We start from the raw sequence: 14,179 nt of genomic DNA, 5'->3' as shown, positions 1-14,179 counted from the left end.
AAGATCCTCTCTACAGATGGCACAAATTTTGTGCTTAGTTTTACCTACGCTTTTCCTCCCCTAAAAGAGACAAATAACAATTTTACTGTCTCTGACTTTCACAAAGATCCACTTACCACCTCCAGGACCCATAAATACCGATTGGGGATTCTCTGCCTCTGGCTTTTTCCCCGACGCCGTACTGGACTCCTTACTGTGTTGGGACCTTTGGCGTTCTTTGCTGATGTCCTGGTGCCCTTTCTGCTGTCGCCTTTTTTGCTGCTGCTGCGGCGACGCTACAGGTGGAGGTGATTCGGGCAAAGGTGATGCCGGGTCGCTCATACTGCTGCTGGTCTGCGGATGCTGCCTTGATACTCGAGCTGAGCTGGCGCTGCGGCGACTATTAGCTCTTGAGGCTCCTGCCTATTATTGCAGAGCCACTGGGAGGATGTGGATTCTCCTATTTAAACCCTCCCGCCGCTTTTTTTTTTTTTGGTGCGCTTGCGCAGTAGCGCCTGCCGACGGCGAGGAGCGCAGAACGCCGGCGCCTGCGCAATCAAGCCGTAACCGGCGCCTGCGCATGAGCGGCAACTCCGCCGACGCCTGCGCAGACCGCACCAAGCGCCCGAGCGGCAATCCGCCGGCGCCTGTGCGGAAGCTCCCTTCAACCTCGCTAGACCAGCCTGGATCCCGGGCATGCGCCGAACTTTCAAGATGGCGCCCGGAAAGCAGATATGGCGCTGCTGACCGGCACCCCCGGTCCTATGCAGTCCCTTTAGCGCGTTACTCTGCACGCCCGATGGCAGTGCAGCGTGCAGACTGATGCTTGTTTTAGGGAGGGTCGCGCTGCACCTCCCGCAACCACAGAGGGACCCCCCTGGATGTTGCCGCTGCTGCATCTTACCTGGGGAGGTGACCGCAAACTCCTTGTCACCTCCCCCGCACACCCTGTAGGCCCACTGGCTCCCAGCGGTGGCGCTTCGGGTCACCACCCTAGCCGAGGCAGAGGGACCCCAGCTGCCTGAGTCGGACTGGTTGGCCCCGGAATTCCAACGTCGAACTGGTAAGTCCGTAGGTCTCCCATCAAGGACAGGAAACCAACTGATGCAGGAGAGTGGTACCGCCTTTTTATCCGTAGGTTTCCTGTCCTTGGTGGGCAGATCCCCTCTCCGTGGTGCCGTCATGGGCGATCAGAGAAACAAGGGTTTAGTAAAACAGGCAAATTAGGAGAGCAGACAGGTCCCAAGAACTACAGGAAGAACCCCAAACCAATCATTAAGGGCAGTCCCACACGTCCAGATAATTCCGGTACCGAAAAAAAAAAAAAAAAAAAAAATCGGTACCAGAATTATCCGTGTCCATGTGCCGTTGCGTTTCTGTGGCACATCAGTGTGGCACACGTGCGGCACACGTGTGCCGCCCGTGTGCCCACTGGGTACCACACGCACCGTGCAGGAGACAGCGCTAAAGTTTAGCGCTGTCCCCTGCCTCTGGTGCTGAAACCCCATTCATATCTTCCCTGCAGCAGCGTTTGCTGTAGAGAAGATATGAATAATCGTGTTTAAAATAAAGATCTATGTGCAACCCCCCCCCTCCCACCCCCCTGCTGTTCTTAAAATACTCACCCGGCTCCCTCGTTGGCTGTCGCTGCTTCCTGTCCTGGCCGCACCTTCTACTGTATGCGGTTATGTGGGGCCGCTCATTTACAGAAATGAATATACGGCTCCACCCCTATGGGAGGTGGAGCCGCATATTCATGACTGTAATCGGCGGCCCCACGTGACAGCTCACACAGTAGAAGATGCGGCCAGGAGAGGAAACAGCGCCGGCGAGGGAGCGAGCCAGGTGAGTATTTTAAGAACAGCGGGGGGCGCACAGGGTGTGGGAGGGCGGGGGGCACATAGATCTTCATTTTAAACACGATTATTCATATCTTCTCTACAGCAAACGCTGCTGCAGGGAAGATATGAATCGCGGCTTCAGCACCAGTGGGGGGGACAGCGCTTAATGTAGTGCTGTCTCCTGCATGGCACACGGACTGCACACGGACAATGTCCGTGTGCGGTACGTGTTTTACACGGACCCATTGACTTTAATGGGTCCATGTAATACGTGCGCTCCCACGAACACTGACATGTCTCTGTGTTTGGCACACGGAGACACGGTCCGCAAAAAATCAATGACATCTGCACAGATGCATTGATTTTAATGTGTCTACTTGTGTCAGTGGCTCCAGTACGTGAAGAAACTGTCACCTCATGTACCGGAGCCACTGACGTGTGAAACCGGCCTAAATGGCACTAGATACTGTATGAGACGTCAATGGTGTGTCCGTGAGGTTGGGGGTTGACACATGACATTCCTGACACTTTTCCCTTAGGTTTTTAATTTGGAGATAAAGCACAACATTTCCCCCTCTCCCCCATCAGATGGTAATGGACATGCTCTGTTGACTACGTCTTCTGATGCAGTATATGGTTTCTGGCTTACAGATCCATCACTCACATTGTTGAATTAAAACCTACCCAAAATGATCAAAAAATAAAATTTTATTTTCCCAGAGGAACCCAGTTTTTATGTCATAGTAAACATAACTGGAAAGCAACACAATGACCAAATTGTCCATGTGCACCATAACCTTACTAAAAATCAGAAAATCACTAATTTCAAGCGCTGCTCTAAGGAGGGGGCAAAAATGTACAAAGGGGAAAATAACAGCAGCTAAAGGGGTTTATGTTACTAAACCAACATACAGGGGATTTTTTGTGCCTGGATGTTTGCTGACTTGATTTCTTCCGGGCTCTACATGTACATGGTTTTTAGGCGTCTCAGACCACTGCAGGGTCTTCGTTGCTTTGCTCTTCTGTTTTCTCCTTTCCGGCATCCCCAGCTGGTTCCTGTGGTTTCTCCTCTTTGGCGCTCTTTACCACCTCCTGTAGGTTATATTTCCTTAACAAGGTATAGTCCTTCACCACGCTCAGGCAGCAGACGTTCCTGATAATCTCCACTACAATGGTGAACTCAGGATTGGTCAGGTCCACCTTATTCTCCGGATTCAGGTTCCCAACTAGTCCTGAAACATAAAACCGTGTCAGTCAATCCAGAAGAAAAATCTAACTAAAACAGGAACATTTGACTTTTCTGTTCATACATAATGAATTAAAAAGTGACCATAAAGAGCAACTTTAGCGATTGTTTATTTTGTAAGGAGTCAAAAGTGTTAAAATTTCTCTTTTTGGAGATTGGCAGGTTGGTGTATGGAGACTTATAGGCCATGCAATGCTCCCCTGGGAAGTTAAATATGAATCCTCTTCCTGAGTGTTCATTAGAATTAATTTTAATGGCATTCACAGTGTCAGATAAATGATAGTTTTATAGTACAAGTTAATACAACAATTATGGCGATACTTAAGACAGTTCTTTTTACCATTTACCGTATATACTCGAGTATAGGCCGAGATTTTCAGCCCAAATTTTTGGGCTGAAAGTGCCCCTCTCGGCTTATACTAGAGTCAAGGTGGGTGGCAGGGTCGGCGGGTGAGGGCGCTGAGGCATACTTACCTAGTCCCAGCGATCCTGGAGCTGTCCCTGCCAATCCCACGGTCTTCGGTGCTGCTTCTTCCCCTCTTCAGCAGTCACGTGGGACCGCTCATTACAGAAATGAATAGGCGGCTCCACCTCCCATAGGGGTGGAGCCGCCTATTCATTTTTCTAATCAGCGCTGCCGGTGACCGCTGATTAGAGAAAGAAGCTGCGGCACCGAAGACCAGCTGTGACAGGCAGAGGGAGCCGGACGTCGGGACCAGGTAAGTATGTAATAGTCACCTGTCCGTGTTCCAGACGCCGGGCGCCGCTCCATCTTCCCGGCGCCTCCATCTTCCCGGCGTCTGCGCTCTGACTGTTCAGGTCAGAGGGCGCGATGACGCATATAGTGTGCGCGGCGCCCTCTGCCTGATCAGTCAGTGCAGAGACGCCGGGAAGATGGAGGCGCCGGGACCGGACGCCGGGAGCTGCAAGCAAGAGAGGCGAGTATGTGTTTTTTTCTTTTTTTTTTTTTTTTTACTGCAGCAGCAGCGGCAATGGCACAGCTTTATATAGGGAACTATGAACAGTGCAGAGCACTATATGGCAGAGCTATAGGGAAATAATGAATGGTGCAGAGCACTATATGGGGCACAGCTATAGGGAACAATGAACGGTGCAGAGCACTATATGGCAGAGCTATAGGGAAATAATGAACGGTGCAGCGCACTATATGGGGCACAGCTATAGGGAACAATGAACGGTGCAGAGCACTATATGGGGCACAGCTATAGGGAACAATGAACGGTGCAGAGCACTGTATGGGGCACAGCTATAGGGAACAATAAACGGTGCAGAGCACTGTATGGGGCACAGCTATAGGGAACAATGAACGGAGCAGAGCACTGTATGGGGCACAGCTATAGGGAACAATGAACGGTGCAGAGCACTGTATGGGGCACAGCTATAGGGAACAATAAACGGTGCAGAGCACTGTATGGGGCACAGCTATAGGGAACAATGAACGGAGCAGAGCACTGTATGGGGCACAGCTATAGGGAACAATGAACGGTGCAGAGCACTGTATGGGGCACAGCTATAGGGAACAATGAACGGTGCAGAGCACTGTATGGGGCACAGCTATAGGGAACAATGAACGGTGCAGAGCACTGTATGGGGCACAGCTATAGGGAACAATGAACGGTGCAGAGCACTGTATGGGGCACAGCTATAGGGAACAATGAACGGTGCATAGCACTGTATGGGGCACAGCTATAGGGAACAATGAAAGGTGCAGAGCACTGTATGGGGCACAGCTATAGGGAACAATGAACGGTGCAGAGCACTGTATGGGGCACAGCTATAGGGAACAATGAACGGTGCAGAGCACTGTATGGGGCACAGCTATAGGGAACAATGAACGGTGCAGAGCACTGTATGGGGCACAGCTATAGGGAACAATGAACGGTGCAGAGCACTGTATGGGGCACAGCTATAGGGACAATCATGAATGGTGCAGAGCACTATGTGGGGCACAGCTATGGGGCAATAATGAACATGCAGAGCACTATATGGCACAACTATGGGGCAAGAATTATCTATTTTTATTTTTTGAAATTCACCGGTAAATGCTGCATTTCCACCCTAGGCTTATACTCGAGTCAATAAGCTTTCCCAGTTTTTTGTGGCAAAATTAGGGGGGTCGGCTTATACTCGAGTATATACGGTAGTACTTTTACACAAGAAAAATCACTTTAAAAAAAAATAAAAATAATCAACACTTGGCTGTTCCGAGAGCCGTAAGTTTTACACAGACAGTTTTGTTAGGGCTTGGTATTTTTGCGTAATTTTCAGAATTTTGGAACATATTTCTGATATGATCAAAAACAGCAATTCTGGCTTTGGTTTTTAGCTTTGATTTTTTTTTTCTGGATTCACACTATGGGAGTCCTTTCTAAAGTGTTCCCCTTACTTCACCTGAGCTGTGCTGAAATTGCCAGCAGAGCAGGTGACAGAGCGCCACAGCGCAGAGAAATACCCCTGCTCAATCACTCTCTGAATCATTGCAGGTCCCGGCAGTTTGACCCCCACTAACAAAATGATGGCCCACCCAAGAAGTACAAATGAGACAGTAAAATTGGAAATGAATGAGGGTAAAGCAGTAAGCAACTCTGTGCCCATCAGCATCTCACACCACCATTAATATTTTATAAAGAGTGCAGCAATCACTACAGCTTGTGGCATGCAGCAGGGACCTCAAAGCAATGTGATGGCAAGTAGGGGAAAAGGAAAATGATCCAGGAGCTGAAAATGGGGTAAGAAAGGTTATCAAAATAAAGGGGCCTTGTGATCTTTTTGCTATAGGATCCCATGTAATGACTGCAATGCCAACTTGTAGACAGAGTGAAGGAACTTCACACCTAAAAGTCACGTGAAGATTCTTCAAATTGGATTTATTGACTGGATTGGATATCCAATTACGTAACGTTTTGGGTGAAAAACCCTTTATCAGATGTATAGGCTATGTTCACCACATATAGGATAAGAGAATCCAGGGTGACTCGATATGGTTTGATAGTGGTTGTCCCTGTTTGGGGGAAGCCCACCCACACCCTTCATCGCCTTAACCCATATGCAGTGAGCCTATACGTCTGATGAAGGAGTTTTCTTCCGAAATGTTAACTAATGCTGTACTTACTGAGGTGTGACTATTGGATATCCAGTTCTGTCAGCAAATCCCATCTGGAGCATGTCCACGTGCCTTTAGTTGTGCAGTTCCTTCACTCTTCCGACTATTGGTCTACAAGTACTCAGAGGAACTAGCACCAGTCTCCAGCTAATTCACTGGGCGTGCCACCTACCTGTTTGATTGAATGCCAACTTGTCCCTGTCCACAACAACTCTTTCATATTGTCTCTTCTCATGTTCCCTGCTAATGGGGAAATTATAGCAGCCTACATATTCTTCGTTCATGCTCTCAAGTGTCTGGACAGTGTCGGTTGTACGGATTTGCACAGCTATAATACAACACATATGACACGTGAGGATGGCATGCTACTACACACGGATGCCGCCATGCTTTCTCACCTGCCAGGTCCTTTATGACCTCCTCTCTGTTCATGTGATTATTATTTCTTGCCTTATACACAATCTGAAATGTTCCTTTGTTGGGAGCTTTAAACCAAGGATGGAAGAACATCTCTGTGTATTTCTTGAGATCCTCGGGGAAAGCTTTACAAGTACCGGTGACGGGTAGCATACGAAGGATGACCCGTGTCTTCTTCTTCTTCGTAGTGTTCAGATCCTTTAAAATGTGGTGAACCAACTTCTCCGGCTCTGAAAGAAATCACAAATATTAAAAATAGAAGGGCAGTGTTGTGGCTGAAAAAACACAATCTTGCCATTTTTATTTGTGTCTTCCTCTTTACAGCATTTACCATATGGGTTGAATAACTTGTTCTGGGCGGCCTATAGACGTTGCATGTCCGGGAAGTCCACACTCGTCCTGGCACTGACGTTCTGGCACATCATTGCAGTCTAACCATCTTGCATGCGATCATGTCGCTGTGGGAAGCAGCTGTCAGACACAGCCAGACTTCCCATAGCGATAAACATGGTTTATTTAACTCGATCTATGTACACACTGCACTGAATTAGCTCTTATACGTACAGATTAGGAAGTACTAACAGTGTGTCCTCCTCCGGACCCAGTGAACATGTGATCACTGGGTGTATGGAGAGTCAGAAACCGAAAAAGCTCCGCTATGCAGCTCGGAAACTGATACATCCATGTAACCGGGGCTACTAATACCAGCCCCAGTTACAGATGGAATCTGCAACAAAAAAAAAAAAAAGACTAAGTATTGATATGATCAAATGCTCCTTGAAAGTCATTTAGCACTGTATGTGAGCATAATTCTGGCGTTTTGATGTTTTTTTTCAATACGTCGTTTAGCGATCAGGTTAATCCTTTTTTTTCATTGATTAATCGGGCGATTCTGAACGCGGCGATATCAAACATGTGTAGGATTGATTTATTTTTTATTGTTTTATTTTTAATGGGGCGAAAGGGGGGCGATTTATATTTTAATTTTTTTTTTTTTTTTTTTTTTTTACTTTTGCCATGCTTCAATAGCCTCCACGGGAGGCTAGAAGATGGCATAGCCTGATCGGCTCTGCTACATAGGAGCGATGCTCAGATCGCCCCTATGTAGCTGAATTACTACATTGCTATGAGCGCTGACCACAGGGTGGCACTCACAGCAATTCGGCATCAACAACCATAGAGGTCTGCAGGAGAGGCATCGCTGACCCCCAATCACGTGACGGGGTCAGCGATGCACGCATTTCCGGCCGGAAGCGCTAGTTAAATGCCGCTGTCAGAGTTTGACAGCGGCATTTAACTAGTTAATAGCGGCGGGTGAATCGCAATTCCAACCCCCCGCTATTGTGGGCACATGTCAGCTGTTCAAAAACAGCTGACATGTCCTGGCTTTGATGTGGGCTCAGCGCCGGAGCCCGCATCAAAGGGGGAGATGTGACATGCGCCATACTAGTACGGCACATGCCACAAAGGGGATATTTTTATATATTTATGTTTTGCATTCCCCTTTAGGGAACTTGAATCAGCGATCATTGAGCTGCTTATATCATATCCCACAATATTGCAGTATATATTGTAAATCGCGGGCTCAGATGAGGCTTCAGCAGACCTCCAGCTGCCATTATAGCCTATCGGTGCATCAGGATGGGCCAATGGGAGCTAGTGAATGTGTGCACCAGCAACACTTAATTTAACTGCTGCTGTCTGATAGTAGCATCTAAATGGTTAACAGCAGCGATTAGAGCTGGGTTGAATAACTAGCAGGATAAAAATGGGAAAATCTGCCGTGCACAGAATCAGGGTTGTGGATCAGATCTTACGAAACCTCAACCACAAGCTGCAGGAAAAAAAATATGAATTGAGTAACACTTTAGATGTCACATCCACAACCTGTCAATTTACACTGTGGATTCTGACCTTTGCAATATAGGAGGTAAAACCTGCAGTAAATATGCAGCATATGGGGCAGATTTTAATTTTTGCAGTGGATGCAGCGTCTGGAAACAGATCTGTTGCAGAAGTTTCCTTCAATTTCTCAATGCTCTAAACACGGCTTGTAGAAATCCATCCACCTGCCTCGAATACGACCCCATTAACAAGTATGGAAGAGATCAGGAGTTTCTGCTAACAGATCTGCATCAGGCGAATCCACTTCTCCAGCAAGTCATGTAGAGGGGGAAGGACGTGATCTTACCTACATTCAGGGTCCTAATGAAAACAACATTATTAGCGCCACTTTCTACTGACTGAAATCTGCGTAAATTCTTTTCAGTCGATGTACGAATCTGGTCAACTTCTTTCTTCAAAGCGGCTTCAACGTCGTCGTCGTCATCATCTTCTTCCTCTTCGCTGCCCGAGAGTCTGTCTTCTTTATCACAGAGCTGTCAATGGAGAAAGAAAGATCCATCAACAGCATTTACTTTTAATTTGGGGATACACGACATCGGCGCAGGCCCGGAGCTGCAGACTTGTGCCAAGAAATCCACACTGAAAACCTACTCCATACACCGTACAGAGAGCTGCAGCGCTGCCTTTTCCAAGTGAACGGGACCGGCTGCTATTCTCTGCACAGATGGGGGCCGTGAAGGGATAGAGGGGGCGGCTCTACACTGATCATAAAGTATAATAGAAATACACAAATATTATTCAGGTACAGATATATATTAATATATTAAAACAATTTTTTATATAAAATCATTTGATAAAAGAGATCCCTGAAAAACCAGTGTATTAATAGTGTAGTGGGACACTACAAAGAGTTAAAAAATCAAGCTCATCCCGTGGAAAAAAAAATCAAGAAAAACAGTCTAGACAAGGATATAATCATATAAATTATAGTTTTTATTAAATTCCACACATAAAATTATAAGGAAAGAATATACCAATATATATGTAAACAAATTATTACTACGTGCCCTAATATCGCTGGCTATTATAGTCTAGATCTCCATGAAAAACCACTCACTCTTACTACCTCCTGCAAATACCAAAATATATATGACAAAAAAGAAACTCTAGATTGAATAAAAAAAAATGTGTAAAAAAGTGCAATGTGCCTAAAGTGCCAAAATGTACATATTAAGATGTAAATATAATTACACTGACTTGTAAAGAGACTAAAGTGCTATATGCAAAGTGCAGATGCAGGGAAGGTAGGTAGATAAAAGTAGGAAGACACTTACTCTGACCAATATGTATATAGTCCACTATGGGTAGCCAGGACAATCAGGGGCACCCCGACGCGCGTTTCGGACGCACTTGCTCCTTCGTCAGGGGATGTTTTTATATATTTATAGGATTATATCCTTGTCTAGACTGTTTTTCTTGATTTTTTTCCACGGGATGAGCTTGATTTTTTAACTGATCATAAAGTGAAGACACTTACTTGAATGGAAAATGGCTAATTAAAGGGAACCTGTCACCCCGAAAATGGAAGATGAGCTAAGGCCACCGGCATCAGGGGTGGACAGTCCGAGTATTGCGTTGAAATCCTCGACCAAGTTACACGGGTGTCTGACTCTTCCTTAATTCTCATGATTTTTTGGGGTCCGGGTAGTCAGACCCAAACCGAGCAGAGAGGGTGTCATATTCTGATGATGTGACTGTCAGCAGAGAATGACTGTGCAAACCAAGTACATGAGACAGGTGCATCATGGCGGGCGGCAAACATTACAATATCACTTTCCTACCAGCTTCTTCTCCACCCTTTTCTGGCTCTTTGAAGACAGAGATGGAGAAAAACCAAGAAGGTGGAAGGTGAATAGAAACATTGGTCCGAAAATCCCTGCAGTGTGCACAGGTCCCAAGGCTGCAGCTCAGCAACAGAACCTGTGCAGCTGTCACAGGGCTACAACTCCCAGCATGCCCACACTATCTGCAGCTGTCACAGGACTACAACTCCCAGCATGCCCACACTATCTGCAGCTGTCACAGGACTACAACTCCCAGCATGCCCACACTATCTGCAGCTGTCACAGGACTACAACTCCCAGCATGCCCACACTATCTGCAGCTGTCATGGCATGCTGGGAGTTGTAGTGACACACCTTCTCCGCGCCGTACAGCAGGTCTCCGTACTCGTTGAGCAGACTGTAGGCTTCCCCCACGCACTTCCTCTCGTTCATGTTGCAGGTGATGAGGATGCCCTCCATGCCCGCCTCCAGCTGCCGGCCTCCCCGGTGCCGCTTGGCGTTGCTCACATACTGCGCTTTTCCTCGTTTTTTCCCCCTCTGGACCTCAGAGCTCATCCTGGCTGCGCGCCTGCGCACAAATGCCCGTCTCTGCAGCAGCGAGACATGACGTCAACGGAAAGGGCGGGGCTTTACAAGCACAATGAGGAAGTTCCTAACCGGAAGCGGCAATGCACGTGTTGCTGGAGACTTGGGACCACGAGTGCTGTGAGAAGTTGTCTAGTCTGGGTACTGCAGAGCTTGAGGTGAGAAGTAGCGTCGTTCTGGGCCAAGCAGAGCTTTATGTGAGGAGGAGTATAGTCTGGACCCTACAAAACCTTAGTTGAGAAGTAGTATAGTCCTGGTCCATATAGAAGCTTAGGTGAGGAGTAGTTTGGGCCCTACAGAACCTTAGGTGAGGAGTAGTCTAGTCCGGGCCCTACAGAACCTTAGGTGAGGAGTAGTCTAGTCTGGGCCCTACAGAACCTTAGGTGAGGAGTAGTCTAGTCTGGGCCCTACAGAACCTTAGGTGAGGAGTAGTCTAGCCTGGGCCCTACAGAACCTTAGGTGAGGAGTAGTCTAGTCCGGGCCCTACAGAACCTTAGGTGAGGAGTAGTCTAGTCTGGGCCCTACAGAACCTTAGGTGAGGAGTAGTCTAGCCTGGGCCCTACAGAACCTTAGGTGAGGAGTAGTCTAGTCTGGGCCCTACAGAACCTTAGGTGAGGAGTAGTCTAGTCTGGGCCCTACAGAACCTTAGGTGAGGAGTAGTCTAGCCTGGGCCCTACAGAACCTTAGGTGAGGAGTAGTCTAGTCCGGGCCCTACAGAACCTTAGGTGAGGAGTAGTCTGGGCCCTACAGAACCTTAGGTGAGGAGTAGTCTAGCCTGGGCCCTACAGAACCTTAGGTGAGGAGTAGTCTAGCCTGGGCCCTACAGAACCTTAGGTGAGGAGTAGTCTAGCCCGGGCCCTACAGAACCTTAGGTGAGGAGTAGTCTAGCCCGGGCCCTACAGAACCTTAGGTGAGGAGTAGTCTAGCCCGGGCCCTACAGAACCTTAGGTGAGGAGTAGTCTAGTCCGGGCCCTACAGAACCTTAGGTGAGGAGTAGTCTAGTCCGGGCCCTACAGAACCTTAGGTGAGGAGTAGTCTAGTCCGGGCCCTACAGAACCTTAGGTGAGGAGTAGTCTAGTCCGGGCCCTACAGAACCTTAGGTGAGGAGTAGTCTAGTCCGGGCCCTACAGAACCTTAGGTGAGGAGTAGTCTAGTCCGGGCCCTACAGAACCTTAGGTGAGGAGTAGTCTAGTCCGGGCCCTACAGAACCTTAGGTGAGGAGTAGTCTAGCCTGGGCCCTACAGAACCTTAGGTGAGGAGTAGTCTAGCCTGGGCCCTACAGAACCTTAGGTGAGGAGTAGTCTGGGCACTGCAGAGCTTTAGATGAGAAGTAGTCTGGGCACTACAGAGCTTTAGGTGAGGAGTAGTCTGGGCCCTACAGAACCTTAGGTGAGGAGTAGTCTAGCCTGGGCACTGCAGAGCTTTAGGACTTAACTCTCCGACCTTCTCAAATCACGAATCAATGGCGTCTGCTGAGCTGAAGGACGAGCTGAACTGCCCCATTTGCCTGGGCCTCTTTACACATCCCGTATACCTGAGCTGCGGACACAACTTCTGCCACGTCTGTGTTGTGAGAGTCCTGGATATACAGGAGGTAACTGGAGCATATTCCTGTCCGGAGTGCAGAGCAGAATATCCGGAGCGTCCGACCCTGGAGAAGAACAGGAAGCTGTCGAATATAGTGGAGCGTTTCACATCTTCTCAGCCTGAGGAACCCCCCCAAATTTTTTGTGCTTACTGCGATACCCCCACCCCGGCTGTAAGAACATGTCTGCAGTGTGAGAACTCTCTATGTGGCAAACACCTGACTGTCCACAATAAGACGATGGATCACATATTAATAGAACCAACTCTCTCAATTGGCAACAAGAAATGTTCTCTCCACAAGAAGCTCCTGGAGTATTACTGCCTGGAGGACGAGGTTTGTCTCTGTGTGTCTTGCTGTTTGGTTGGTGAACATTGGGGTCACAAGATGGAACTTCTAGCTGAGGCTTCTGAGAAGAGAAAGGAGAAACTGGTGAAATATGTGAATTATCTGTACCCACAAAGAGCTAAAATTCAGACCAGAGTCCAAAAGCTGCAGGATGATATGTGGGCTATCCGTCGGAAAGCCTCTGGTAAGAAGGGGAACATCAGCAAGTTATTTATGGACATTAGGAAACAACTGGATGCTGCAGAAGCTAAAGCACTGAGCGAGGTCTTCAGGCAGGAGAAGAAGGCTGTGTCCAAGATATCTCAGCTGATCCAGACGTTGGAAGTTCAGGAGCAAGACCTGTCCAAGAAAATGTTTTATATGGAGGAGATGTGTCGTGTCACTGACCCAATACGACTCTTACAAGAAAGTGATATTACAGGGTATGAAGATGATGAGGACACTTGGGGAGATGATGGAGATGTGGATTGTGGGGAGGATCTGGATGAAGGTCTGATCTCATTGACCTTACACCGATCCATGAGGGATATTGTCACCTATGTAACCTCAGAGCTCGGGATCCAAGTTCCAGACGTGTTGCTGGATGTGGACGCTGCTTATAACTGTATAAAGATATCAGAAGATCTGAAAACTGCAACAGATTCAGAAGAACAGGACAGACCAGAATCGTCAGTGAGATTTATGGATTACTCCCATGTTTTAAGCAGATGTGACCTTTCCTCAGGAAGACATTACTGGGAGGTAGAGTGGAACCAGATTGGAGAATGCGAAGTCGGAATGTGTTATCCCAGTGTAGAAAGGGAAGGATATAACTCTGATGTTAGACTTAATGCTAAATCTTGGTTTTTGTTTATGTCTGAGGAAGCTTATTATGTAAGTTACAACTCATTAATATTAAGCCTTGATGTAAAGCCACAAAGTCCAAAACTGGGAGTCTTCTTGGACTATGAGGCCGGGCGTCTGTCCTTCTATGAGCTAAGTGACCCCGTCACACACTTATACACCTTCACTGCTTCCTTCACCGAACCCCTACATGTTTTCTTGTATTTGGAAGATGGCGCCTCTGTTAAAATAACAAGCTGAGGTCGGTGCCAACGACATCGCGTCAAAATTACATTATTTCTTGTTACATTGCTACATCTGTATATAGTGTGTTATCTGCAATGTCTTCTAATAATACTGTGTAATGTATGTGGGGGGTTTTCATGGCGGGATTTTTACTGTTGTAGTGTTTTGGGTTTTTGCCTTCTTGTGATCGGATACTGAATAAATGATTGAAATGAAATGGAAATATTATTGGGTGAATTGTCTTTATTGATAGAATTAACCATTTAATGATTAACAATTATCTGAAAGAGTGCTGGA

General features: G+C 47.4%; 2 protein-coding genes across 2 annotated transcripts; one reads left to right on the top strand and one right to left on the bottom strand.

Annotated features, from left to right (window-relative positions):
- Positions 1-2,510: 2,510 nt before the first annotated feature.
- Positions 2,511-10,871, bottom strand: LOC138645134 (THUMP domain-containing protein 1-like). Its single transcript, XM_069734215.1, has 4 exons — positions 10,651-10,871; positions 8,799-8,985; positions 6,589-6,837; positions 2,511-3,052 (listed from the first exon to the last, which is right to left on the bottom strand). The coding sequence occupies exons 1-4, from the start codon at positions 10,849-10,851 to the stop codon at positions 2,808-2,810; spliced, it is 882 nt and encodes a 293-aa protein (XP_069590316.1). The 5' UTR covers positions 10,852-10,871; the 3' UTR covers positions 2,511-2,807.
- Positions 10,872-10,943: 72 nt separating this feature from the next.
- On the top strand, positions 10,944-14,179 carry LOC138645132 (E3 ubiquitin-protein ligase TRIM39-like). Its single transcript, XM_069734212.1, has one exon. The coding sequence runs from the start codon at positions 12,344-12,346 to the stop codon at positions 13,895-13,897; it is 1,554 nt and encodes a 517-aa protein (XP_069590313.1). The 5' UTR covers positions 10,944-12,343; the 3' UTR covers positions 13,898-14,179.

The sequence above is a fragment of the Ranitomeya imitator genome, chromosome 7, assembly GCF_032444005.1.
Source record: "Ranitomeya imitator isolate aRanImi1 chromosome 7, aRanImi1.pri, whole genome shotgun sequence".
Taxonomy (NCBI): Eukaryota; Metazoa; Chordata; class Amphibia; order Anura; family Dendrobatidae; genus Ranitomeya; species Ranitomeya imitator.
The sequence above is the reverse complement of the archived record's forward strand: the minus strand, read 5'-3'. Positions and strand labels throughout refer to the sequence as shown.

Coding starts and splice junctions, on each gene's coding strand:
- LOC138645132 (XM_069734212.1), top strand. CDS start 12,344: ATGGCGTCTGCTGAGCTGAAGGACGAGCTGAACTGCCCCATTTGCCTG.
- LOC138645134 (XM_069734215.1), bottom strand. CDS start 10,851: ATGAGCTCTGAGGTCCAGAGGGGGAAAAAACGAGGAAAAGCGCAGTAT. Junction 8,986..10,650: donor TGCTGTACGGCGCGGAGAAG/GTGTGTCACTAC, acceptor CTCCATTGACAG/CTCTGTGATAAAGAAGACAG. Junction 6,838..8,798: donor CATTAGGACCCTGAATGTAG/GTAAGATCACGT, acceptor GATTTCTTTCAG/AGCCGGAGAAGTTGGTTCAC.